The 27838-nt window shown below is 41.7% G+C and overlaps 1 protein-coding gene across 4 annotated transcripts in view; it reads left to right on the top strand.

The window, feature by feature from the left end:
* FERMT2 (FERM domain containing kindlin 2) overlaps positions 1 to 27838 on the top strand; it is a 375557-nt gene that overhangs the window by 86298 nt on the left and 261421 nt on the right. For 2 of the 4 annotated variants that reach the window (XM_069208557.1, XM_069208558.1), the window contains exons 4-6: positions 17082 to 17216; positions 26648 to 26680; positions 27027 to 27252. In XM_069208557.1, coding sequence (XP_069064658.1) covers positions 17082 to 17216; positions 26648 to 26680; positions 27027 to 27252 — 394 coding nt within the window. The remainder of the gene's footprint in view (positions 1 to 17081; positions 17217 to 26647; positions 26681 to 27026; positions 27253 to 27838) is intronic. The other 2 variants (XM_069208559.1, XM_069208560.1) reach the window with 1 other exon arrangement.

Genomic DNA, 27838 nt, shown 5'->3' with positions numbered 1-27838 from the left:
TAACCTAGATATATTTTATTCGGCTTCACATTATTTTTATAATAACCATTTTTATGGTCTTGTTTTATTTTCATCTATCTAACTGTTTTTGCCTAGCCCAGCACTCTGTTCTGAAACAAGACATTCTTGATCACTCTGTGCTTCATTCAAGGCTACAGTTCGTAACATTGTCGGTGAACCTGGTAGAAGTATAGTCTCCAACATTTGTAGATAATACACATCCTTGTGTAGGGCCATTTTCTCAGAACATAAGCTGTGTTATATAAACACTTTGTTGTCCCTTCCACGTTAGAGGGAGATTCCAGCCAGGGAACCACGACTGTATGCTGATTGCTTCGCTACAGATGCTAACGCAGATCACAGACCATTGCCCAGGTATGGCGGTTGATGTCTTCCCAGGGGAACCGGAAAGGCAGAATTAGAGCTTAATATGCTGTGCTCAAATAACAACCTAGATAGGAAATAGTCCATAGATCATAGTGACAATATGATAGCGTTGTTTTTATGCTTCACTCTTCTTGCCACAATTTTAATACTGTCGTGTTGTGGCGTCCTGGTTATTGCAGCTCACGCTTTGCTATTTAAGATGCAGTTGTTTTATTACACTCATTATTAAAACATATACTGCCTCGGTTTGTGGTTTATATATGAGACTGAATTGAAAATGAGAGAACCGGATGCAACCTGAGTGACCACGACTTCCCTGAGAAGCCTAGTATGTCATGCGCTCGGCTGCCCAATCATCACTATCCTCTGGTGGAGATGAGGCACTGCTAGTTAGCTGGAGCAAAACCCGGATTTAGAGCGACAGGTGTCACCTACAGTGGGTTAGACTCCGTCTCCCACACCGCGGACGATCCTGCTGCTCAAACTAAAATCCAGTAGTCTCATTAGAATAGTGAGAGCCCATGCAACAGAGGACAGCCTTGTGTTCCTTAATACTGTGTACCCATCATTTGGACAAGTCACGTCTATCCATTGCACTGATTTAGTTTGCAGGTCATCTTTCGTATCATTGCATCTACCAGAAAAGATTTAACAATATTTTTCTTTGGGTTTGAGAATGAAGGTCTGAGATACTCCTAAGAAGTGCAGCCTTATTCAAACATGGAACCTAGAAGAAGAGTATGGATATGAAACATTTATAGGGAGCAAGACTGCATCCATTCTCAGAGATTCAAACATTGTCACTATAAAATCAGTTGGTGATGACGTTGAAAAGGAATATAGTAGTCGCAGATACCATGATGAGTCTCAATTGTTGGCCCATAAGAGATTATAGGAGGTACGATACACCATATATGCCCTTGGGGAACATGCTGCTTGAAATGTTAATGTCCTTGCAAAACGTGATACTAGAAGTTTGTAATGCATTACCAAACTCCGATAATGTTTTTCAGGCTGCTGTCAGGACCAGGTTCAAATATGTTAACACCTCAACTATTTACTTTAATTCCTATGACGATTCTATATTTAGCGCCTTGAGACCCGCACGGGTGAGTAGCGCGCTTTATAAATGTTAATGATTTGATATATAATTTTTTTTTTTTTTTTTTTTGGGCTATGCCTCTAGTGCTATCTGATGTAGCTTCACCTATTCCTCTGCCTCCTACCCTTCTGCCACCGCTTGTCTTCTATGCCCAAACACAAGTCTGCATCAAAATAAGGTCGAGGAAGATGGCAGATAATCTGAAAACATTGGTTTAGAAGATAATAGAAGTTGTGAGAATGACAGTGCAATATATCAGCAGCCAGAGTTCTTGAAATGATGGGGATAGCTATATTACCCATCCTGGGCAATCTAAAGTGGGATGAGTTTTATGGCTCTTGAAGACACCATGAACAGTTCTGGTTAACAATTCTAAAACTTACAACTCTAAATCACCTGACTGTTCCCCAGCATGTTTCTTGAACCAAATGAAGACACTCATAGGTGTCATCAGCTGCGCAAAAAAGGTCCAATAATTAAACAACATACTCTCTTCTTCTGAATAAAGAATGTATGAAATAAGATTACATGGACAGGAGAGGCAAAGTGCCAGTTATGGCATAAAAGAGTGTTCATTGAAAAATTGCCAGAGGAAGACAAATACCAATCTTAGTATGTACTAAAAGAGGCACTCTTGTCTTCTGGCCTCATTGATGCTCCAGTGGCTTTGTATACAGATGAATTTAAATGGATGGGCTGTGCTACTGTTGCCAAGCGATACAGGTGGTTGAAAAGCACTTAATTCAGACTGTAATTTTCAGCAATCGACGCAGTTTGGCTCCCAGCAAAAATTAAGTAATCTGTATTGGTAACAGAAATGCCCATGTGCTAAGCCAAATTACAGGCGTATAGGAGTCTATCTTCTTTCCGGGATGCTCGTAGTTGACTTTGCCTGTTGAAAGAGAAGAGGAGGGGGAATCCCAGCAGCATAACAGCAAATTATATCCGGTACAGACAATAACCGGCTGAAGGGTTCTTTTGTGTAATAGTAATAAAAATAAAATATTACAGAACTGGCTTCTGATCCTCTGATACTAGAACACTTTTATAGAAAACCTCTTTTTGGGGGGGGGGGGGGGTGGGTAAGAGGAGAATCACTCTCAATCTATTTTTAAACCTGGAAACAAACCACTTAGCCCCATTAGGTGCTTGTCTCCTAATACTGGTTCTCCTTCTTCTCCAGCAACAACTGGTACTATGTGGGCTCATCCATTTTTTTTTTTTTTTGGATACATGAAGGGTCAGGCATGATATCTGATAATGTATCAAGAATAGGATCAACATCGAGACTTTACTAAAGCTCGATCCTATCTTATGTAAGGTTAAAACCAACTTGAGTGCAGAGACGAAAGGTACTCAATATGATACCCTCCTTATCTATTGTTAGACTGTCAGTATGTTATTGGCCTTCCCAGCATGTGACCTCTGTGCTTTCGTCCAGACCAAACCCATGTGACCCTTCTTGGACTATTTTCTGATTTATTCTTTTTTTCTTGTGCTCTGTTTGGAGATGCATCCAACTTTAGACTTAAGAAAATTAAAAAACACCAGGAAAAGCATGCCTTCCAAATGGTCACATGCAGGAAATTGTTTCATTGAGGAAAATTATTTTCTACGGTCAACTTAGAAGATGCCTATTTCAATGTACCAACTTAAACCATTCGCAGGAAATACCTGTTCATCATGATAGATGGCTTTCATTTATCAGTTTGAAGCTCTTCTGTTTCAGTGGTGTGGAATTCCTGTAGCCCCACGTCCAGGACCTATTGTTTGGGATCAAGGACAACAGGTTTTTATGTTTAAATTTGTCCTTGGGACAAGTAAGCCCAACCCCCTGCAGCACAAACCCTTTGGCTGCCAATGTACAGGGAAGAGAACTGCGTGTATTTGAGGTAATACTTGTGTCCAAATGTCAATGCTATTTGTACTTTTATTGATGCAGAGCCTTTATTATTAGGGTTGGCACTCTAAATGAACGTTGTAAGGTCACACTGCACTACTGACCGTGGTTCCAGTAAAAATAAGTGCACAGACGTTTTAAAGGTTGAACAATATTAGCCTATGTATAATGCACGAAGAATGCTCTCTGATTAGATGCAAATATTTGTAGAAGCTTGTAAGCAAGATTGATGATTATTTGCTTTCAAAATAAAATGTTCTGAAAAAAAATGAAAGTAGGAAAACGTTTTGTTAAATTACTGTGACGTATTAGGAACTATTTCTTTGAAGCATCATTTAGTAAAATATGTTAATGCATGCTAGTATTTATTTTAAAAAAAATGTCATAATAGAAAATCAGTGTAACCATAGTCAACAAGATTATGGGAAACATGAAAATAAAAGAGCTCTGGCAAAGCCAACAGATCCAACATTATTTGTCAGTCTTTTGGTTTTTGTCAATGCGTATCTTGTTTTGACATGGCTTTTGTAACACATTATTGTTGTGGGAGCTGCCAGGCCCTCGCCATCATAACAAACATTGGCAATAACTAAAAAGGGTTTTTGGTCTCAAAAAAGCACACATTGCCACAGTAGTTCCTAGTACTGAACAAAATTATTTTGTGTGCCAATATGCTCCTTGTGGAAGAGCAGAATGGTAATGCTCAGTAAAGCCAGCCGATAGAGAAATAGAATTTTAATAAAAACAAAATGGGTTGTTCACGCCAGACCTAATCAGGGCGCCACTTTTTTAAGAAAGTCACAAAAATGCACCCATGGTATTATGTCTTTGCATTAGTGGCTTTCAGGAGTTCACAAGAATTTACAGGAGTTGGGCAGGAGGTTGTACTCCCAGAGAATATTTGTGAACTGTATTTTAACATGAGCAAATGTGCATGTGTAGATTTGCTCTTGCGAAAATCTATTGAGCCTTTACAAGTTCACTTTCCCTCCAACCACTTTTTCACCCCAACCCTGGAAGAACTTCTTCGCCCCTTGTCAGGAGTAAATTTCCAACCTTTCTCAGTATGGAAAAATGTTAGAGACGAGCTGGTGAAAATCCTTAAAACGCGCAAGGTAGCGGTAGCAGGTTTGCACTGACTCAAAGGCATTCCAGCCCTGGAACTATTACTTACTGCTTCATACTGACCCAGTACATAGATCTGTGGAAAGGTTGCAAATAAAGACATTGCTTTAGGAGCGCTTGAAATTGCTGTTTTTCAGGCCCTCCTATATTAGCCCTGGCATAATCAGAGGCTATAATCAAAGTTCGAACAAAATGAGATTGCAGCGATAATCTGCTCTACAGAACATGGCACCAAAAGGACAAGTAGTAAAATAAAATTATGTACACTAAATTTTTACTTCAGCTAAAATTCTTTTTGAAATTTGCATAAAATGATGTTACTAAAAATGAAATGAGAACTTGTACCTGTTTTTGGTCAACTGGAATTGTAATGGCTAATTCTGGTGTTTTTTAAATATCCAATTTCTTTTCAGTCAGTTACACTTTATTTATTTTTTTAAACGACTTGCCTACACAGCGCATGCCCTGTGCTGCAAGATGTTTACAATTCAGTGGGCTTACTTCTGACCACAGCATACCACTAGTTGTTTTCATTGTCACTCACATTTGCAATCTTTCTGTCTTTTAGCTCCCATAGGCGTCCCTTCCATTCTCATGTCGGTGCATTCCTGGAGCCTGCACCAAGTGTGTTCGTCCTCCTCTTTTTGCAACTCAATTAAATTCCACACCCCTATATATTTTTAATAAAAGATTTACTTGTCCATGAGACAGGTTGCTTCTTAAATCTACTTGTCCTGCGTAAAAAAAAAAAAAAAAAAAATCTACTTGTGCCATGTAGTTCGGTGACAAATTATGGGAGCAATCTCATTATGTAAGAACTCTGATAAAAGCCTCTCTGATTGATTATGCCAGGGCTTCTATTGTAGTAGGGCTTAAATACTTGCAAGTTCAATCCCTATATAGCAGTTTCCTTATTTTGCCACCTTTCCCCTAATTTACATACTGGGGCTGGAGGAAGCAGTAAGCAATAGTTCCAGGGCAGAGTCTGCAGACATACAAATTTGCATGTTTTAAGGATTTTCACCAGCTCTTCTCATTTGTTCCCATAGTGAGAAAGGCTGAAAATATACTCCTGACAATGGCAAAAGTAGATGTTCTTCCAGGGTTGGGGGGGGGGGGGGGGAGTGGTTGGAGGGGTTGGAGGGAACGTGAACTTATAAACGCTCCATAGATTTTCACATGAGCAAATCTACACATGCATATTTGCTTGTGCTAAAATACTATTCACAAATATTTTGTAGGAGTACGATTTCCTGATCTAGTTCTGTAGGTTCTTGTGAATTCATGAAAGCCACTAATTCAAATGCATAAACCCATGGGTGCACTTTTGTGACTTTCTTTAAGAATTGGGTCCCTAATTAAGTCTGGCATGAACAGGCATTTTTGTTTTTTATTCAACTTCTACTTCTCAGTCTATGTATCGGCTGGCTTTACTGAGAGTGATCACATTTGGCTCTTTCACAAGGAGCATATTGGCACCCAAAGTAGTTTTGTTCAGTGCCAGAAACTACTGTGGCAATCAGTGACGTAATGAAACTAGGTTGGCCCCCTGCAAAGAACCTGGATCATGCATGTACTTTTTTTTTTTTTAAAACTTTAACCAGTGTCAGTAGTGCAGTGTGATCATAAAATGTTTTACAGTGCTCACCCTTCTAATGAAGGCTTTTCATTAATGAACCATAAATACAATTTCAAACAGCGTTAACATATGGACATATTACCTCAACTGCAGCCAGTTCCCTTCTCTGCAAACTGGCAGCCAAAGGGTTTGTGCTGCAGGGGTTGGGCCTACTTGTCCCAAGGACAAAATAAACATTGCGCTTTCACCCCATCTGCTGTCTGATTCTTTAGTTACTTACACCCACAACTGTACTTCTCCGTGCCGGGTTGAACTAGCCTACAAGGTAGTCCGGCAGTGCACGATGGTCTGGTCAGACCTATCTGTGTGTGGGCTGAATCTGTTGTTGTTGTTGTTGTTGTTGTTTCTCCTTCTCCTTCTCCTTCTTCTCCTTCTCCTTCTCCTTCTCCTTCTCCTTCGCAGTTGTTGGACATTTTTGTGGCCAGGTGGGGTGGCTTTTAATGTTGTTTTCCCTGATTTCACCACTTTTTAGATACTTGCTTTACCAGTTTTGGGAGGGGGGGTGAGAAGCACTTTTATTTTAATGTCCAGACCTATTTTTTTTCCACAGTCTGACCCTGGCACTGCACTGCTCTGCTCCCTTTTAGCCACGTTGGACCTACAGCCACACTGCTGTGCATTTTGGCCAAAAGACATTAGCAAACCCAACACACCTTACATAGGTGCTTTAACAAAACTTGTTTTTTTGTGTAGCATTTCTCAAATGAGGTTTTGAAAGACCGGCTGTGGATTGAGAAGACTTGATTTTCTCCTTTGCTTATTTTGTGGTAGTGTGGTCGAGCAGTAGGCTTATCAGAGGAGTAGTGTTAAGCATTTGTTGCACATACACACAGGCAATAAATGAGGAACACACACGCCGAGACAAATCCAGCCAATAGGTTTTGTTATAGAAAAATATATTTTCTTAGTTTATTTTAAGAACCACAGGTTCAAATTCTACATGTAAGATCTCATTTGAAAGGTATTGCAGGTAAGTACTTTAGGAACTTTGAATAATTACAGTAGCATATATACTTTTCACATAAAACACCAATAGCTGTTTTAAAAGTGGACACTTAGTGCAATTTTCACAGTTCCTGGGGGAGGTAAGTTATTGTTAGTTTTAGCAGGTAAGTAAATCACTTACAAGTCTCAGGTTTGGGTCCAAGGTAGCCCACCGTTGGGGGTTCAGAGCAACCCCAAAGTTACCACACCAGCAGCTCAGGGCCGGTCAGGTGCAGAGGTCAAAGAGGTGCCCAAAACACATAGGCTTCAATGGAGAGAAGGGGGTGCCCCGGTTCCAGTCTGCCAGCAGGTAAGTACCCGTGTCTTCGGAGGGCAGACCAGGGGGGTTTTGTAGGGCACCGGGGGGGACACAAGTCAGCACAAAAAGTACACCCTCAGCAGCGCGGGGGCGGCCGGGTGCAGTGTGTAAACAAGCGTCTGGTTCTCTGTAGGTTTCAAAGGGAGACCAAGGGGTCTCTTCAGCGGTGCAGGCAGGCAAGGGGGGGGGGGGTCCTCGGGGTAGCCACCACCTGGACAAGGGAGAGGGCCTCCTGGGGGTCACTCCTGCACAGAAGTTCCGTTCCTTCAGGTGCTGGGGGCTGCGGGTGCAGGGTCTTTTCCAGCCGTCGGGACTTTAGGTTCAGGCAGTCGCGGTCAGGGGGAGCCTCGGGATTCCCTCTGCAGGCGTCGCTGTGAGGGCTCAGGGGGGACAACTTTGGTTACTCACGGTCTCGGAGTCGCCGGAGGGTCCTCCCTGAGGTGTTGTTTCTCCACCAGTCGAGTCGGGGTCGCCGGGTGCAGTGTTGCAAGTCTCACGCTTCTGGCGGGGATTGCAGGGGTCTTTAAATCTGCTCCTCTGTAACAAAGTTGCAGTTCTTTTGGAGCAGTGCCGCTGTCCTCGGGAGTTTGTCTTTCTTGAAGCAGGGCAGTCCTCTGAGGATTCAGAGGTCGCTGGTCCTTGGGAAAGCGTCGCTGGAGCAGGTTTCTTTGGAAGGCAGGAGACAGGCCGGTAGGTCTGGGGCCAAAGCAGTTGGTGTCTTCTTTTCTTCCTCTGCAGGGGTCTTTCAGCTCAGCAGTCCTCTTCTTCTTGTAAGTTGCAGGAATCTAAATTCTTAGGTTCAGGGAAGCCCTTAAATACTAAATTTAAGGGCGTGTTTAGGTCTGGGGGGGGTGAGTAGCCAATGGCTACTAGCCCTGAGGGTGGGTACACCCTCTTTGTGCCTCCTCCCAAGGGGAGGGGGTCACATCCCTAATCCTATTGGGGAATCCTCCATCTGCAAGATGGAGGATTTCTAAAAGTTAGTCACTTCAGCTCAGGACACCTTAGGGGCTGTCCTGACTGGCCAGTGACTCCTCCTTGTTATTCTCATTATCTCCTCCGGTCTTGCCGCCAAAAGTGGGGCCGTGGCCGGAGGGGGCGGGCAACTCCACTAGCTGGAGTGCCCTGCGGTGCTGGAACAAAGGGGGTAAGCCTTTGAGGATCACTGCCAGGTGTTACCGCTCCTGCCTGGGGGAGGTGATAGCATCTCCACCCAGTGCAGGCTTTGTAACTGGCCTCAGAGTGACAAAGGGCACTCTCCCTATGGGGCCAGCAACATGTCTCGGTTGTGGCAGGCTGCTGGAACCAGTCAGCCTACACAGATAGTCGGTTAAGGTTTCAGGGGGCACCTCTAAGGTGCCCTCTGGGGTGTATTTCACAATAAAAATGTACACTGGCATCAGTGTGCATTTATTGTGCTGAGAAGTTTTATACCAAACTTCCCAGTTTTCAGTGTAGCCGTTATGGTGCTGTGGAGTCCGTGTTTGACAGACTCCCAGACCATATACTCTTATGGCTACCCTGCACTTACAATGTCTAAGGTTTGGCTTAGACACTGTAGGGGCACAGTACTCATGCACTGGTGCCCTCACCTATGGTATAGTACACCCTGCCTTAGGGCTGTAAGGCCTACTAGAGGTGTGACTTATCTATACTGCATAGGCAGTGTGAGGTTGGCATGGCACCCTGAGGGGAGTGCAATGTCGACTTACTCGTTTTGTTCTCACCAGCACACACAAGCTGGCAAGCAGTGTGTCTGTGCTGAGTGAGGGGTCCCCAGGGTGGCAAAAGATATGCTGCAGCCCTTAGAGACCTTCCCTGGCATCAGGGCCCTTGGTACCAGGGGTACCAGTTACAAGGGACTTACCTGGATGCCAGGGTGTGCCAATTGTGGAATCAAAAGTACAGGTTAGGGAAAGAACACTGGTGCTGGGGCCTGGTTAGCAGGCCTCAGCACACTTTCAATTCAAAACATAGCATCAGCAAAGGCAAAAAGTCAGGGGGTAACCATGCCAAGGAGGCATTTCCTTACAATTATGCATGGTGAAAACAGGAACATTCAAACCACTGGATATGCAGAATTATAAACTGTTAAGAGAATTGCCAAATCACATCCACAAGAACAATGATAAGGATCTAGTTGGAAAAGAAAAAAACTAGTTTTAAAACTAAGCTCAAGGTAATAGTATTTCTGAAGTACCATACAATACAACAGGTTTTGAAATATTTCGAGATTTGTCTGTTCAAATCTGAGCAAAAAGAGGTATAGAGAACAAGACCCAACATAAGATTTCATATTTCATTCTTTACTTCATGCCCACCCTTCCTACAAAAGAAAACAGACACCACTCATTGCACACATCATCCATTCAGGCTTCCTCGTCCCTTCCTCTTTCAGGCTATGTCCTTACCCACACTGATGCAGTGTTTCTCTCACCCACTAAATCCTTGGTCGAAAATTGAGTGCTTTAAGAATCATCGAAGTTTAGGTAGGCTAACTGTGCCTCTTTTGCCCACTGCTTTCTATCATCAAAGGTTAGCTTAAACCTGTTCCCATAAGGGAACTAAATGGCATCAAGCCCAGAACAGGCTTCTTGGGCCTATTGATTCCTCTCTGTTGCCATCATTGGAGTTCACTGTTTTCTTATTCAGCTGCCGAGCAGGAAGCCCATATTTATGCTAGTGTAAGTTCCTGAAAACATTCCGATCCAAATCGAAATTAGTTTGCAAGATTAGAATTGGGCAAAGTTAACATGTTCCTGTACTTAAAAATGTGGATATTCGTATATACTTCTTAGCAACTCCATTCCTCCATCTCCCCTCTCCTCTTAAAAATGTTCAGTTTTTCTTTTCTTTTTCTGTTCATTAAAAACCATTTGGCCTGATTTCCTGGTTTTAGTTAAGTGAATTAAAGTGCCCATACTTAAGGGTCCTGACCCATGTGATAAATTCAGATCACTATATACGAGGGTTTAAACTACTTTTCATTAAAAAACAAATATAAATATCTCTCTCTCTCTCATATATTTGACAGCGCATCTTTTATCACAAGCTACTCTGTTGTGCAATGCTGGCTTATCTTCTTCACTTAGCAGGTACGTTAAGCCTAACCACCATTGTAATGTAGAAATAAAAAACAGACTTTTTTTTTTTTTTCCCTTTTTGTTCTTCTGGGCAATTGGCTTCACTTTGGAAGTGAAGTGGAGCGGCCAGCACAGCAAGACGGTGAAAGCAACTTCTAATAAGAATTGTGCTGCTGAAATAATACTAGTGACGTCTAACTCAATTGCCAATGGTGAGCTGAATTCCTGTCTGGGAGCAAGTACGTGGGGCAACAGTGCTTCTGAAGGGCAGGTAATCTGCACCTAAGGAATGCTCACTTTAGCGGGTCTGTAGCATTCGAAAAAGGTGGTATTCCTAATTAGGTTTTGGGCATGCCCTACGTTGGATTTACTATGTACTCTATTTAGCACCATCTCTGGTGCATTTACTTATCTGAATATTTTATAAACACTTTTTCTTATCATTCTCTGAACACCTGTCTCTTCTGAGACATGGAAATCACCAGTATCACATACTCTAGGCTGCGCTCCTCTGTTAAGAAGTGGCATGAATACAGGCCCCTAAATTACGAGTAGTGCCAATGGGTTGGGTGTATGCTCGCTACAGACTATCCTGGATTATCTCCTGAACTCTGGTTGCATTCATGTTATGCTCACACTTAAATTCGGAGGCAAGGTCCTTGTTCCTTCTTGGTGACTATTTCTTGCATCCGCTATACCAATGTTTTTCCCCTTGTTGGGGTCAGGGTTGTTCCTCTCCTTAGTGCACCATCCAGCAACACTCTTTACAAAGGTTGGATATACAGAATGGTCTCTGCACTAGGCTGACTTGATCCCAACCTGTTTTGCTGGTTACAGGGTACTCTGTCACAAAATAACTTTAGGCACTTGTATATGCATGCTGTATAGCCTACCTGATTATTTTCTTGCCCCCTCTCTTTAGTTATTTGTCAGTTACCTCCACAATCCCTAAATTCACTTGCAGAGACCACCAACGACTCTACCCTTGTAATCTATGTAAGGTACAATTATACTTTGGCAAAAGAAATGCTCTTTCTAAAAGTTAATTTAGAAAGTTTTCTGAATGCAAGTTCTGAGTCTTTAAGAAAATATCAAACAAGAATTACTGAAAGAAGTTGGTCCTCTTGGGGATCCTTTGAACACAGACCCCTGCACTAAATCCTAAATTTCTTATTTTTAGTTTCTTCTATAATAGTAATCCTCTTAACTGTCTTTTACCTTGTGTTACTTAACACAACTTACACAATTTGCCTTTTTTTGCTTTCTTTTTCTAAAACTTCCTCATTCAGATTCAGCCTGGAAGGGCGACCTGAAGAAAGGAGAAACCAAAAACGAGAGGCACCTAGCTAGTACCTTAACCTAAGGGTCTTTGTAATGGGACAAAGTAGCTGAAGCATTGAGTGGCAGTGAGAGAATTATGGTTGAAGTCAAGGTGGGGGAGGTGTGGCGGTGGAAACTGTTTTCCAAGCCCCCAGCTTCCAGAGGACAGTGTCTGGGTTGCTCTTGTTGCAGGCAGTGGGGCCTGGATCCCACTGGTTGTGCTGGCGGAACACCTAGCTCTCTCCTCAGACTGATGGATAAAGCCAAGTGAGCGTCCACAAATTGAACATAGAAGTTACAGCCTGTCATGCATGTGGAGAGTGCTGCCTTCCAATCAGGAGACTGTATCCAGCAGGAAACAGATTTTTTTTTTTTTTAATTAGTTCGCAGTCATCGCACAACCAAAAAACAAATACCAGTTACTCTGGCAGGAAAGATCAGCAGGAAACAGAGGTCTTTAATTTATCAATAGTGTATAGTTAGTCAGCCGCCGTTGTACAAACAATGTTTCTGTTTTCCTTCCAATTGCAAACCTCCCTTTTCCCATAGCTCTTGGTTGTGAAATCTCCTGGAAGTTGACTAGCACATTGGTTGGAGCTAAAGGCAAATTAGGCATTTTATCATAGTGCCCACCAGAGGGACTCCCTTCATGTGTATTTCAGGTCACCAACAAGTTGTGCGTAAATAGGCTTCGTAGACCCCAGTCCTCATTTTGGACTGAGATACTGTTGCCATTCAATCTTTTTCATTGCATAATTATTATTATTTTTTTTCTCTTGACCGTTTCGATCATCAAAAGCACACCACGCTGTATCTGCATAAATAATATTGTTCAGTTAGTATAGATTCTGTGAAGATGGGAAAGAGAACCTTAACGCCACCTTGTGAAGAGACTCCTTTTGTGCCACTCAGCCAAATGAGCCTGCAGAAAAACCTGAAAAGTACATGCTACGCCCTAAGTTTCAGTACATAGATCAGTTACAATGTGTAGGGAGAGAGCGAACACAGACTGTTCCAAGAAACAGAACAGGTTATCTAATGTAGAAGAAGCCGAACAACCCGCCCCTCAGCTCATGGACTGTAGGGCGTCACTTACAAAACAAGATAGAGGCTGAGAAAGAACCTGCATGACTGATATGCCTGCCGGATTGTAATCAGCTATTGTATTCAATGCCTGTTGAAGTGTATAAATATTGAACGCAGTCTGATCTTTGAGTTGAGACCCTTACCTTTTATGTGACTTTGCACGCAGCACTACAGTGTGTCTCCTGGCCGTGAAATGGTCTATCCTGAAGAACCCAAGATGGAAGGCTGTGATAAAAGGGCTTAGTGAGGAAAAATGTCCAGAGTTGACAATTTATATGGTATAGAACGCTGCAATTCTCTTGACTTTGATTTTCTTTTTGTGTTTCCTGTCCAGCTGATTGACTTTAAATTTAGGATTATGAAATTGATGAGGTAATATGAAATCGGAAAATTTTCCTTCCAGTCAGTTTAATTAAAATTGTCCACAAATTCTCATCAAAGTTGTAATAGGCATGCTGTTTAATCTGATACTCCTTTCCCTTTGTCCCGATACTGCTAAACGGAAGAGGACTCATGACCAGCGTACAAAGAATTCAATTTTCTGTGCTGCTCACCCCACCAAATTACCCATGTGTTCTGTGTTGCACCCCCTCCCTAGTGGGCTGCTTCCCTCCCACCAGGTGCTCAGATCATTTTTAAATTTTTTTAAAAGATTTCTTGGTTGGCAGACTGCTTACATTTGCTGCTGGACCGCTTCTCTTGTCGCAATGCTCTATAATTTAATTATTTATTTATTTTAAACTCCTGAGCCACTTAACCTCTATCTTGGATTGGTAAATAAATAATGCACTTATTTCGTTCAATAGGTGCACAAGCATCGTGACACCTTCGTTTACACAAGTCATCATTCATACAAGCACTGCTCTGTGGCACGTTTATCTTTCACCAATGCCTCACAATATTTGCATAAAACATTTTACTTTATACCAATGCTGGGCAGCTCTACCAGAATGAATTGGAAAAGCCAATAGGTCATAAAAGGACGAGACCTGTTGGATTTGTCTTTTTATTTTTTTATTATTTTTATTTTTATTTTTAATAGAAGTCGTCTCCAGCTTTTGTTTTTTTCCTAGGAGTTGGTGATCAATTGTGTCAGAAGGTGTGCTACTTAATAGCTTTTAATTTTCTCTCCAGCTTTGCATGCTTTTTGGTACTTAACCTTAAGTCACATTTTCAAGAGTTCAGGTTACCAATTTGCTAGGTGTTATTTACAAACCTTAAACGAGGGAGTGGAACCATGTGACAATGCCTTATGTATGGAAACGAGATTTATGATTGGTTGGTGTTCGCTAAACTGATTTTGATTTATTGGGTATTGGAATTTACAACTCTCCAGAGTCTTTTGAGAAGGTTTGTCTACTATTGTGAGAAACTCCTCTATTTATTTTTGTTTTGCCTTCCAGATCATTCTTCATTAATTGACATCTCAGAATAACAGTGATGGGCGCTTATGTCTTAAGTTGCATTGACAATGGAGTTTGGCCTGTGAAGGCAACAGTACTTTGCATTTTTGCTATCAGACTTTGTCATTGGCCCCCATGCATACTAAACTGTGCAATATCCATACATCGCTCGAGTATGAGATGATTATTAACTGTGCAGTCATCTAAGGTACTGTATGCCACATCAAAGATCTGAGAAGCACATTTGGCTGAAAAAGTAATCTCTGGTGACATTTCCTGGTGCCAATGTCAATATTTCGAATGTTTAGGGTGGTATGGCTTTACAGCAATAAAAGTATGGACCGTTAGCAACATTGGTTACTTCAGCTCTTTGAAATCTCCACTAATCATCCATATTTGATTATACAGAATCAGGTTGTGCTATTGCAAGCTTTATTCATTCTTTTAAAATTTTGGTAGAAAAGGAAGTGTTGTAAAATAAGTTCCTTTTTTTTCTTCTTTCTTCTTTCAGATAAGTAGGCAGTGGGGAGTGTATGCCTATTGCATGCGACTTTGTCTGGTAGATTGAAAATGTGTATTTGTAAAGCTCACTATCACTCGTGAGGGTGTCCTGACGCTGAGCAGTTTGTGCCTATGCTAGGATGGTTAATTGGAAAGTCATGTCTTCAGCTTCTTGCAGGATTCAAAAAGGAGGGGGCTCTGATATGGAGTCTGGGGCTATTAAGTGCTTTAGGAGCGATGTAAGAACGCCTATGCTTCTGATGTGATTCTGTGTATGCATGTGAGTAGAAGTCGAGAGGAAGTGTCTGGGTGGGTGGTGGGAGGAGATAGGACTGCTCAGGTAGGTTGGGCCAAAGTTGGGTAGTGCCTTGAATGTGTGTGAGGAGATTGAAATCGGTGCATTTGTGTATCAGGAGCCCGTAGAGCTCCCTGAGGTGTAGGTTGGTGTGATGTGATTTCTTTGTAGGAAGTTGATAAGAGTTCCTGTCATACAACTTGCTGTGATTAGAGCATGAGTGACAGTCTTTCTAGTGTTGCTTTTGAGCCATTTAAAGAGCTTTCAGGGTGTGCAAGCAGGTTACAATTATGGTGTTGATTTGCGCAGCCATGTCCAGTTTGCTGTTTAAATATTTTGAGTTTCCTTGCGTCTGTGCTAGGTGCGGGGTCAGAGGTTGGCTTGGCCACCACTTCGAGTCCCACAAGGAGATGTTCTTGCCAGAGATCGCTACTTTTGTCTTGTTGGTGTTGCGCTTCAGACAGTTTGCTTTCATCACATTAGACACTTCAGTTATGCCAGTGGTGAACTGGTTTCTTGTGTTGGGGTCTTTTCCGATATGGAAAGAGTGGAGTGACATCATTGAATGAGTTTGTTGGTCATATACAGGAATGATGTTGGCCAGAAGGATCATGTGTTGAAGAGGCTGGTTTTGAGCAATGACCGTTGAAGCACTCTGCAAATGGGTTAGCGGACTTACTAGGAGTAAGGCGCTAGGCTTTCGGCTTATGTTCAAACTGTAAAGAAGGAACTGATCAGAGGAAAGTGTCCTTGAAAGCAAATTTCATGCAGGTGACTGATTAGAATAGTATATGGGACCATGCCAGATGCTGCAGAGGTCAAGAAAACGAGGGTTGCTGTGTCTCCTCTCCAAGGATCATGCAGATTTTGTCTGTGGTGGTGAGTGCTGTTTCTGTACTGTGGTTGGGCCTGAAACAGTCTGTGAGATATTGATTGATTGGTTTCGCTGTCATTTTCTAGGTATGGTTGGAGGGAGATGGGTCTGTAGTTCGACAGCATGGCCGGGTAGCATATTGTTTCTTGAGCAAGAAAATAACGGTGGCATAGTCCAGGTGTCCGGGAATGTGCCTGAGTCAGTGGAAGAGTTAAGAATGGGATAGTGCTTCATTGATCAGTAGGAGTCCTTTGAAGGTATGGCAGGGCCAAGGGTCAGATGGGGGTTTTCATAGTGGCAGCGATTCTGACGGTAGTGATTCCAGGCCACGAGATTAGGGTTCTTTCTGTGGAGTTGTGACTGGGACAGGTTGAGGGTCAATGCTGCTTTGTATTGAGGCGATTTTGTTTCAGAATAAATTAGAGCTTGTTGCAAAAGTTTTATGAGAAAATAATTTTGCTGGAGGCAGTAGGAGGCACAGGAGTTTTTGCTGCTGTTAATGTCTGTGCGATCTGCAAGTCCTGTGCACTTGATGCTCCACATATGCTGCTGGTAGTTTCGTAGAGCTGACTTGAAGATGTCCTTATCCCTGGTGTCTTGATTTTTTTTTCTTCTTTTTCTCCATTTGCACTCCAGTTGCTTGAAGTTGTTTCCTCATTCTGCGTTTCTCTGTGTGCCCACTGGCCTGTGGCTTTCGGCAAGTTGCTGGTGTGCTTGGGCCAGTGTGCAGAGAGTTTGGAAGCCCACTTCACTTCCTCCCCAAATGATTGCTGGCCAGTCATAAAATAGTACTGGACCACACAAATGGTTCTCGTAGATAAGATGTAGTCATTCGTATAACTTGTTTTATAACTGATCAGGACCCAGGGATTTAGAAGTAGTTCTTCAATTTGCTAAAGAAATTCAGATGCTTGGGCTAAAACTAAAGGTGCACTTGTAAATACCCACCAACATTGAGTTACTATTCCTATTACTTAAGAATCTTTTCTTGAGGAGAAGGCTAGAACATCTTGAAGGCATAAACGTACGGTTATCAAAAACAATTTTCTGTCTTCCCTCCAAGATATACGGCATCCAGAAGAACTCTCCCTTCTGAGGAAACCGAGGGACCCTTCTAGGAAAAAACAAAAAAAGATTGATGAACTGACTCAAGATGAGGTCTTGGAACTGGAGGGGCCATTACTAACTCCTGGATCAGGTGAGATCATATTTGTTTTGTTTGTGTGAAAACTACATAAGATTTGAATTTACTGTTCATAGCACTGTTAGTGTAATTCCCAACTATTTAATACATTTACATCTTCAAATTTTACACTCTTGGTGCCAGAGAAGATGCAAACCTGGTTGGCACCAGTTTGCTTAAAGAACTTGCGTGGGGAAACCTCTTTTGAGTTTCTGTTTAGGAAGTCACTCGTGGTAGGTGACTGACGACAGCGGCTTGTGCAGAAATGTGGATTTTTGTAGGTATGGCTTGATAGTGCAGCTATCCGCAAGATATCGTTACCAATTCTTTAAATGTATTTTGACTGCTCACAGAGGGACATTACTCTAGTCTAGAACATCATGCCATTAGATATTTGATGCATCATCCTGCCTCCTAGGTATTGCTTGCTCTTCGGTGCATGAAGGAATATTTTACAATAGAAAAATACGTTATCACACATCCACCTAGTTCCCTTACATGTATTTTGTCCCAAAAGGAATCTTTTTGTACATTTTATTTGTACGTTTTTGTCCTGGCTCAAGTGCGAGCCTTACCACCACTGAAACATTTGTGCATGCTATTGTATATGATTTATTACTTGAAAGCCAGGCGTATTGGCTTTGCTAGAGTCTTTTTAAGGGACTTTCCCTTCACCAGATCCGAGAGTATGAAAGATCAGGCGGCCACAAAGTGTCAGTCATCTGTATGCTTCCACCCAGATTGCTAATCTAGCGAAAATTAATGTAATCTAATTGATAGTTTTCCCTCGACTTGATGTGCCGCACCGAGAATGTGAAACCGAGAGAATCTTCTTATTTTAGTTATGTTTTTCAGTTTTTCCCTAGTGCACGTTGATGCTAATGTTTTTTGGCTTCTGAAACTTGTTACGCAAAATCCTTTTGCAGCATGAACCCGCTGTCGATTAATTTGCTTTGCATACGCCTGCCATCTAGTGGTTTAATCCAGTATAGTTTTACCGTTTTTGTTTTTTATTTAACGCGCCACACCCTCTATAAATTGACGGAGGGAGGGTGCTCCGAACCAGACCTGGAAGAAACTTCGTCATTAGCTCTGGTTAGACTTCTTTACAGAGGGTAACCCGTAGCTATCAGTGCACATCTAGGCTGCCGTTTTCTCCCCATGTCTTTCCATGTATTGAATCGAACACCACTCCTGCAGTGGTTAACTTTTGTTCGGGAAGTGGGTTCTCAAACGTCTATAATGGTCAATTCCGAGTCACTCTATAATGCCGTACCATACTGTAGCTAATCCAAGCGATTTCCACGATCAGAATTCAGAGCTGAGGCTGCTATGCTGTCTGGAAGTTAGTTCTGACTCTCGCATGGGTAGGGACTCAGGCTCTACAAAATCTGCTCTGCTGTGCTCCGGGCCATCCTCGCAATTAAGAACAAATGCTTCGTAAGCCCCAGTTCGAGCGAACAAGAGCGAAGTATGGTCCGAAACTTTGTCTGGTTCCTGACTCTCCCCTAACCTGTCAGTCAACGGAATGAGACTCTGCCACGTCCAATTTGACCTCAAATGCTACAGGGCATCTCTTCGCTGATCGTCCTTTTAAAAAAAAAACAAAAAAAAAAAAAAAAAAAAACGACCATATCACCTATTCCACCCACACATATTCCAATTTACAATCAACACTCGCCGCCAACGTACCCTTTAAAGCCATACCTAGAAATAATCGCAAATCGTAACCAAACAGAATTCTCCTTTACTATCAAATCATGTTCCACACTCCCTACCACTATACTATATTTGGGCAGAATTGGTTATGGGCGGTACACAAATGTGTATTGATCGCTGTGCAAGCTTTCAACTAATTTGTGTAGATATTTCCTGACTTTTAGGAAGGGAAAATGTTTTCACATATGAATTAGTGGCACAGTATCACAATTACCAAGGAAGGGATGGGTATATTGTTGTCTAATGGAATCGACTGTAAAGTGCACGTTTCCTTGTTTACAGCTAGCTAACTGGGCAATCTATTATATCAATATATCATATTAATATATCTTAAACATTTAAATTGTCTTTTTTTTAGCCTGCACTTTTTTTTTTTTTTTTCCAGAAGAACAGACTTCCAAATAGCTCTCACTGACTTTTCTGACATCATGCTCGTGCTTTCCAATGAGGATGAAATATAGGAATTGAAAGATGAAATTGATATTTTTGCTTGGGTAGGGTTAATTTTCTTCCACTTCTTTATAGAGTGGTTCAAATAAAGGAAAACTTGAAATCCAAATACAACCTGGTGAAACTCTGTGCCCCTTCTGCATCCAGTTGTCTCAGACTTGAAACTGTTGGTTCCTTTAGGATGAAGCTCCGCATGTATTTAGGTGTTTGTATTACAAGAATGTAACCAACGGCAACAGTGCAGTGTACCTGTTCCGTGTCCTAGGTTACAGTCCAAGATCGTTTCCAGCAAGGAGAGGTATAGTTGGATTAGAGGGAAAGGTGGCTTTCAAGGTGTTGAGATGTTTTTTTTTTTTCTTGGACTATGTCTCGTCTGGCAGCAACCTTGATGTGAGTCGAGACCTGCCTGATATGGTTACGTTTGCAGGCCAAATAGACATGAGTGCGGTAGATGATGGGCTTGTGGATGGTGTGGCTGGTCTTGAAGGTCATGCTAGCAGAGGAACCAGTGCAGTTCCAGCAGGGCAGATGTGGTTTGGACAAATTTCTTTAAGCATTGATGAGGTTATTGTAGTCATTTAGCAATTTGCAGTCCGTTTTAAGAAAGAAAAGGGAAGAAGTAAAGAGTTTATCTGGTACAAGAGCTGTCTGATGCCTTCCTCTCACTACTCCAGTCGCAGTTGACACACACAATCGCTTCACCCTATCCCAGTGCGAGCAGGAGCACCAGTTAAAAGCTGATATTCCCTTGCACCGCACTTCTGACTCGACAGTAAAAATATTGTCTAAAGGTTGCTCATGAGTCCAACATCGTAGGTGTAACAACGTTACCTCGGTCAGTGGTGGTATAGCAAAGAAATAGCTTTTTTAAAATTTGGTAATGCTCACACTCTGGAATAGAACTTTGCTTTTGAGAGGCAGGAATTTATCTTGAAGTTTGACTATAATCGTGCTGTTACAGTGCCATTCCTCTGCTATGTCAATGAGACAGGAAAGCATTTCTTGGTTATGACTGAGAATAGTCATGAGACCGTAATAGCCTTTCACCTTTAAGTACAGGCAGCAAACAACACATTTATATGTGCGCCATTCTCTACCATAGTTTGGGTTGTTTTGAGTTTAGAAAAGCTGTGCTGCATTATTCTGAAATGCTTTTTTTTAAATCCCAGGGACTGTTTGTCCCATTGAAGGTTCTTCAGCTTTTATTATGAGAGATCTGAAAAGGTATGCCCATATAGGAGGGTTGAAAATTTGTCTCATGTACCAAGCAATAAGACACACATTTGAGATGAGCAGCATAGGATTTTGTGTGTGCCCCTGATGGGAAGGTTGCCTACTGACCCTCCCCTGTAGAGACAAAACTCCCACCCAACCGGTCTCCCATTACTTGGGGCCTTGCCTTTTCTTAACGAGTTGCTTTTATAGGGTACATGCTTTACCTTTCTAATCAGTGACCCTGATGTGAACATTGTGTGCTAATTGCAGAAGACTGTGGTTGCCCTGGAGTCTTGACACAACTATGATGGGTCATGACATCCTGGCAGTTGGTTGTTTAAGGCCCTTTAAAGTACTGAAGTTGTCAGTTTGTCCAGAAGGAAGTATACCTATCTTACTACCTAGTTTCTCTGTTCTCAACTGAATCTCTCATGACCTGTGTTGTGCAGGTATTCATCTGGCAAGCAGAGCACTGTGGGTCCAAAATGTGTAGCTGAAATAAATCATATTGATTATTCCAACTAGCCTGACCTACGCTGCCTGCTTGGAAAGGCCTGAGAAAGCAACAGGACAAAGAAGAAAAATATTGCTACTTCTGATTGGAATGAAATTTCATAAGAAAGCTAGCTGTAGGTTGTTTCTGACTTCCTGCTATTGTGACCTAATAATTGTGGCTTCTGTGACAAGTTCTTTGGACTTCTTAAGGATTTTGTAGAGACTGCTTACCGGTGTAGGACAAGCGTCTGTCCAGGACAAAACCATAGCTGCTTATCACCGTTCTTCCTAACAGGGTAGGAACAAACACTTGATTTCCTTCTGCTGGGTCCCAACTTGAAGTCGAAGCTACCTTACAAAGTGAAGAACATTGCTTTGACTATAAGGAAAACATGCACCACGCCCGTCTTTATGGCGTTGTAAGGGCTTTGCAGCGCCACAAGCCAGAGCTACCAAGATCTAAAGAACCATCACTAAGGGACAAAACTATCAAAACTCTTCTTTCCAGGGTGACCTCTGTGGTGAAGCTGTACCATCCCTGATAACCTAGTGGCTGCACATATCCAGTCCCTGTAGGACACAAGTTTCCTCTTCACCCCAAACCTCAAAGTAGTCTTTTTGTTTGCAGCCAGTGATTAGGGATCTGGAACAGCTGCACCTTGTCTAGATTTTGAAGCTCCAAGGATAGCCCCAAAAAATGATGTTCATTAATCCTTATTCCAGTTTTCAGCAATGACCACTCCATGCTGTTGGTCCAACGGCCACTGTCTTTTTAAGATATTAACTTAGTTACTCAGAAGGGTGCATTTGGCAATGCTGGCCTTCATCTCCCTTTAAAAAAAAAAAAAAAAAAAAAATGAAATAAAAATCAGAAAGCACTGTAACATGTGAACCCGCTGATCCCAACTCGATTTTACCATGCCTTGCTGGACTCTTGAGTACCAGATTCCGGTAATTGTTAATTTGGATGCGATGGACCCTTGTCACAGTTGAGGGTGATGTTTCTTGCTTTAGATTTTTTTTGTTTTTTTGGTTGGGGTCTGTTTTGCTGGAAATTCAGCTGCTCTGTAAGAAAAGTCCTATTCTAATTTCAATTTACATTGCTCATTGGATAGTCTGTTTACTGTATTGTCTTGCTTTTGAGTTTGTCTCCTACTACGTCCATAAGTAACCCTTAGATGCTTGAGTTTGCTACTCGAAGCGAGACAGACAGCAGAACTGAGTAACTTGATTATCCGTTTGAGTGTAATCGTATTGATGGCTTAGTGCATCACTGGTATTTAGCAGTACCAGCACAGAATACTGTCCAGTATCTCCTGCCTGCTAGAGAGACCCATGAAAATACTTCAAAGTCCCACTCTTGGTAACAATCGGAGGTTATGAGATTTTGTTTTTAACCACAGTGGACACGCATTAAACCACAGAAGTGTTTTCTACACTCACCATGTGAACTTCTATCTCCATGACCACTTTGGCACTTCTTTATTTTTATTTTTTATTTTAGTTTTTTTTTTTTTCCTTTTCCAACTGATGAGGCTGGAATGGACTTTGGGATTATTTTGGGAGCCGTATTTGTTTGTGTGTGTGTGTGTGTTTTTTTTTAATACCCGTTTGTGGTTTCATGTTTGTTTGCTGCCACTTTTAGGTTTGTCCTGATAGCGCAGCTATCGACACAAGTGATGGACAGAGCTTCAGAAGTACAGAGAAAAAGGGGCTTAGGCTCTACTTTCATGTTGGTGTTCTTCAGTACAGCATTTGAATGGGCAGAGATTGTGCTTCTGCTGTAAAAGAACCCTTTTGTTGCACTTTTTCCCTCAGGGGAAAGCTTTTACTCAATACAGCAGGATTGAGTTGGAAATGGGGGAAAGCTAAAGCCCCAGGTCTGATAGGTTTATTAGGAAGTTAACCTAAAGGCAGTAAGCCTGATATTTATGGTTAAAATCGTATATTAAAGTTTCTAGGCAAGGTGTCTTGTGACATGGAATCGCAGAGTTTACTGTAGTTGGCATGCTTTTTTTGTATTGGTTACCACTGTTGACGAACTGCTGGGTTTGAGGGTTTGTGCTGTGACAATCCTTGTTAGACCCTTGTAAAATATAATATTTTGCTTTGCCAACTATTTGTGTGTCGATTTGTAATTTAGTGGCTGACAAGTGCCTGGTGTGAAAGCTTGCACTTAATACAATAGCTGCAGACATGATTAGTTGTGTAAAGTATTTGTTAAAGTCAATAGGCCTTTAAAAGTAGATTATCACTGTTACAGCAGTAGACTGGTATTTTATAACATTGTCTCACAGGTTACCTTAGTAGGCTAGAGTTTTTGATATTGGTCACACCCAGTAACAAACCCTGGCTGTGGAAGATTTTCACTGTGATCTTTATTATTCATGATTGTTGCCAGCTTTTGTGTAATTTTTTATGCCCCTATTAGTTATGGTGTCAAGCCTACGCTAAAAACCTTTTAATGAGCTCATTGGAAAAAGTTGTAATAGGGTTGATCTGTTTAACATGGACAATTGACATACCCAGTTGCCCTGGCTTACTTATTGTAAAAAGTATGTGTTAAAGGCAATAGGTGTTAAAGGATGCCTTGTCAATACTCTGCTGAAGTCTGTAGCTAGTTTGGTACATGGAATCTCATGAGTTAGCATTGTAGGCAAGAGTTTTTATGTTGGTGGCCCCATCAAACAAACAATGGAGATAGAAGTTATGTACTGTTGTTCCTCAGTAGGCCCGTTTAGGGGATTTTTATATTGTTTTGACACTTGTAATTTTTAGTGTTAGTAATTTTATTACTGGATCCCTGATGGCTTCCTTGTCGGAAAGTGTATGCTCTGTACAGTGCATCAGAACTGGCTATGGTGACACGCCAACAATAAAGGCTCTAGGCCTGCTTGGTTCATTGGGAAGTTATTTTTGATGCTGTGTCTGATCAGTTTATTATAAAATGTTCTATCAAAGTCAGTAGGCCTGTATTTATTTATGTAACACATGTTAAAGCCAATACTCCGTCACAAGTGGATTATTAATATACAATGTGAAAGCTTGCAGACATGCATTTTGTTACATGAAATCCGACATACTACCTTTGTTAGAAAGGATTTTGGTATTGATTATTCTCTTTAACAGACACTCCGGGTAGAACAATTGTACTGGAATAATTCTTACTAGAATCTCTTGTGAATGACTGACAGGCTTACATGTCTGCCAGGATCTTGTAATCAAAAACAATTATTAAAAAATACATAGAGGAGCTTTAGACCGTCCCTCTTGCGCCATTGGTCTTTTTGTGTAGGTTACTGTATGGTTCCACCCATGATAGAATACAGAATGAGGCAATCAGTCATACCGCTTCAGCCATTGGCTGTCTTTACCTGTGAATGATGGCATTTGTCTGCTCACGTTCGCATCTGCCTAAAAATGAGTGTGCTATTGAACCGGTCTTTTAGTCTTCCATTTTCTCTTTCTATAGAACCCTTTTTATTTCCTTCCTGTTTTTTCATTCTTGGGGCATGCTACATTCTCTATAGAAAGTGCTAATGGGTAGCTTGCTTGCTGCCACTTTTCTCTTAGGTGCACTGCATCGCATGTGACAACTGCCTGTGGACCCTCATGGAATGGCATTCTCCGTAATGTATCATTTTTTACTGTCCAGTATGGCCAACACATTGGTTGTAAAGGTGGAAGCAATACTGGAACTGTAGAACAACAATACAACATGTGCAATGGAAATGCACGACTAGCGCTTGCTGCTATGCCTAATTGTACTTGTTGTTGCAACCATATGCCTGCAATGTTAGAGGCAGCATCTATTCTTTTTTTTTCTATTATTTTATCTTGTTGCATATGTCATTGAGTTCGTGTTTTGTTGTGGTTGTGCAACTTAGTGGGTAGAAAATAGGTACACGAGTGCAAGGATGTGTGATATTGCATTGAAGATAATCTATTTAGTGCCTAAAGACCTCTTTGATTTGAAGACTTTAATTCATAAGCCAGACCTACTGGCATTGCCAATGCTTGTTTCCCTTTGTGAGTGGATGGAATATTTTATGCATCCCTTGGCTTAAGATCTTTAGCAATGAAGCACCTTTCCTGTTGAGTGGCAGTTTTGTTCCGGAAAGTTGGCCTTAGAGGGCCCAACAGATGAAGATTGTCAGATGTAAAGCAAGTGAGTAATTCATGATTTGCATGAAGATCACCGTTGCTCCCAGAAATGCCAAAGTGGCTGTGGTCACACTAGTTCAGGTTTGCTTCTGTTCATCACAGGTACACGTTCTCTGCTGTGTTATTGGTGCTACTGGGCTGCATATTGCATTTGACTGCTTACTGCAGATATCCACTGCTCTAAATCAGCCTTTCATCAATGGTGTCTTGGATCGAATCTCTCACTACTGTAGGTGATTGGCTTTTGATGAGATTTACTGCATGTAGTGGTATTTCAATGTTGCATAGAGAGTCAAAGTATTAATACAGGGTTATGTTCTAGCAGGGTCAAGGCTGAGTATTGGTTATCAAGAACATACTTTGCCTCATGACATTGGTGCAGTCCAAGCAGACAGTGAGGGTGTGGTGAAAGGTGTGTGGCTGGGCATTCCTGTGGAGTGCAGGCTGGATGAGAAAGACCTCTATCTCTAGGTGGCACTGAAGAGATTTGGCGATAATGTAACTGGACGTTTGAGTGTAGGACACAGATAAAGCTTGAGAAACGAATGAGCAGAGGACGGGCTGTGGACCAGATAGGAAACTGAGGAATTTGTATTTTGCCCTGCTTTGTGCTTGGATCAGGTTGCCTGGTGTCTGTACAACGAGGTAAGAATGGATTGTGGACCATATGTTATGAGGCTTAGGATGAGGCTGTTGATTAGGTCCAAATGGTTAAGGTGAGTGGAAAGTAAAGTCTGGCTACAGCTTGTGGGGTTGGAAAGGGCGGAAGCTTACAGAATTCGTAATTGATGTGATGAAGGTTGCATTCAACTCAGACTTCATCTCATGTAATTACGAAAGACTATACTTGGGTGATAAGTAATTAAGACATCCTCAGTCTTTGCCTGCTTATTTCACAATTGTTCGGTGTATAGCCTCTGATAGGTTCTGTTCAACTTACTCAAGCACCTGAGAGGGGAGAATTCTTTGACCAGCCTGGATGTTTGTTACTGCGGTTGGTTATACTCTTACATAGAAGTATGTGAAACCTAGATCGAGTATCAACATCAGTAACTTGCTATGTTTCATATCTTACATTGCACCAAAATAGAATAGCTTGAGTATGTGATTTATTTTTTCTATTTTCTTATTTAAAAAAAAATAAAAAAAGCAAAGATGTTTCTTTGTTTTCACGCTTTTTGGGGGTATCTACATAGGTGGTCTCTTACTCTTGCCAGGGCAGTGTTAATACATACTCATGAAACCCAGCATTTGTCAATCTTGTCCATTCGTGCCTGTTTAAGAGTTGGGTAAAGGAAGAAGCATGCAGTTTCATATTTGCTTTGTTCATTCTGTCGTTCCATCTGGCTCCTTTTTATTTCCTGTCTGGCCTTCACTTCATTGCTTTCCTTTCTCCTCTGTAGGCACTGATGTTCTTTACATCGGCCCAGTGAAAGGTGAGTTTTTGCTGGGTAGGGTTCCTGCTTTCTGTCTGAGCCTTTAGCTGTTCCTTGCTGTTTCAAAAACTTACCTTTTCTATGCTGAACTATTGCTCTTACAATTTTACTTGAGAATTGCTTGAATTTGATCGTGTCAGCTGAAAAGATGCGCTTCACTGAAAATAACCGCGCTGTTTTTGAATATAGCAGCTTTATAAAGGTGTTCGTGGAAGGAAACCATGTCCAAGTGTTCTGGTTTAGAATATTGAACGTACATTTTACCCTGTCTGTTGAACTCTACACCTAATACTAGGCATATTGGCGTTAGAAAAAATATTAATAATTTTTTTTTTATCACGCTCAGGGAGCATATATTCAAGTCCTGGACTATATAGCAAGACCATGACACCGACTTACGATTCTCGAGATGGAAGTCCACTGTCTCCAACGTCTGCTTGGTTTGGTGATAGTGCACTGTCAGAAGGCAATCCTGGTGTACTTGCTGTCAGCCAGCCCATTGCATCTCTAGACATCTTAACGAAAATGTACAAGCCACAATCACTTCTCGATAAGGCAAAGATCAACCAAGGGTAAGTAAAGAATCATAGTTATGTTTTAAGGTAACTGCAAATGTTTTGGCTTGTAAACTAGCCAGGCAGAAGTAATTTACCCCTATTCATGACTTATTGTCATTCAGCAAGCGAAACATAAGAGTGTGCGCGAATGTTTGTTATGCACATCTAGTGGTACATTTAACATAAAAGCATGTTGAAAGTCCTTAAGATCTGCACATCTCAAAGATGGGGCCAGCAACATAATCAGAAATGCTATGTTGTCACGTGTGTATAATTTATTTTTGTTTCACTGTTGCTTGTTTTTGGGGTCTAACGTTTTCCTGTCTGCCAGAGATCATGTGATAGCAAAACAGAGAATACAGCGAGAGGTTTTTAGTGTTGGTTTAGAGCAGTTATTTATTGAGTGGTTTTTGCATGGACAAATGCGTTAACAGTAAGAAGTTCTTTCCTGTGATCTTCCTAGAAAGCTCAACTGACACAGACAGATCTCCCACAGATCTCCCTGTGGTCTCTGCGTGTGTCCAGAGCAGCATCTAAGGCAGCACCAACATCTACCATGACACCAGGGGTCATAGCCGAAAGAGAAGCTATCATGACCACT

This window comes from Pleurodeles waltl, chromosome 9, assembly GCF_031143425.1.
Source record: "Pleurodeles waltl isolate 20211129_DDA chromosome 9, aPleWal1.hap1.20221129, whole genome shotgun sequence".
NCBI lineage: Eukaryota > Metazoa > Chordata > Amphibia > Caudata > Salamandridae > Pleurodeles > Pleurodeles waltl.
Note: the sequence above shows the minus strand (reverse complement) of the source record. Positions and strands in the feature narration are given on the sequence as shown.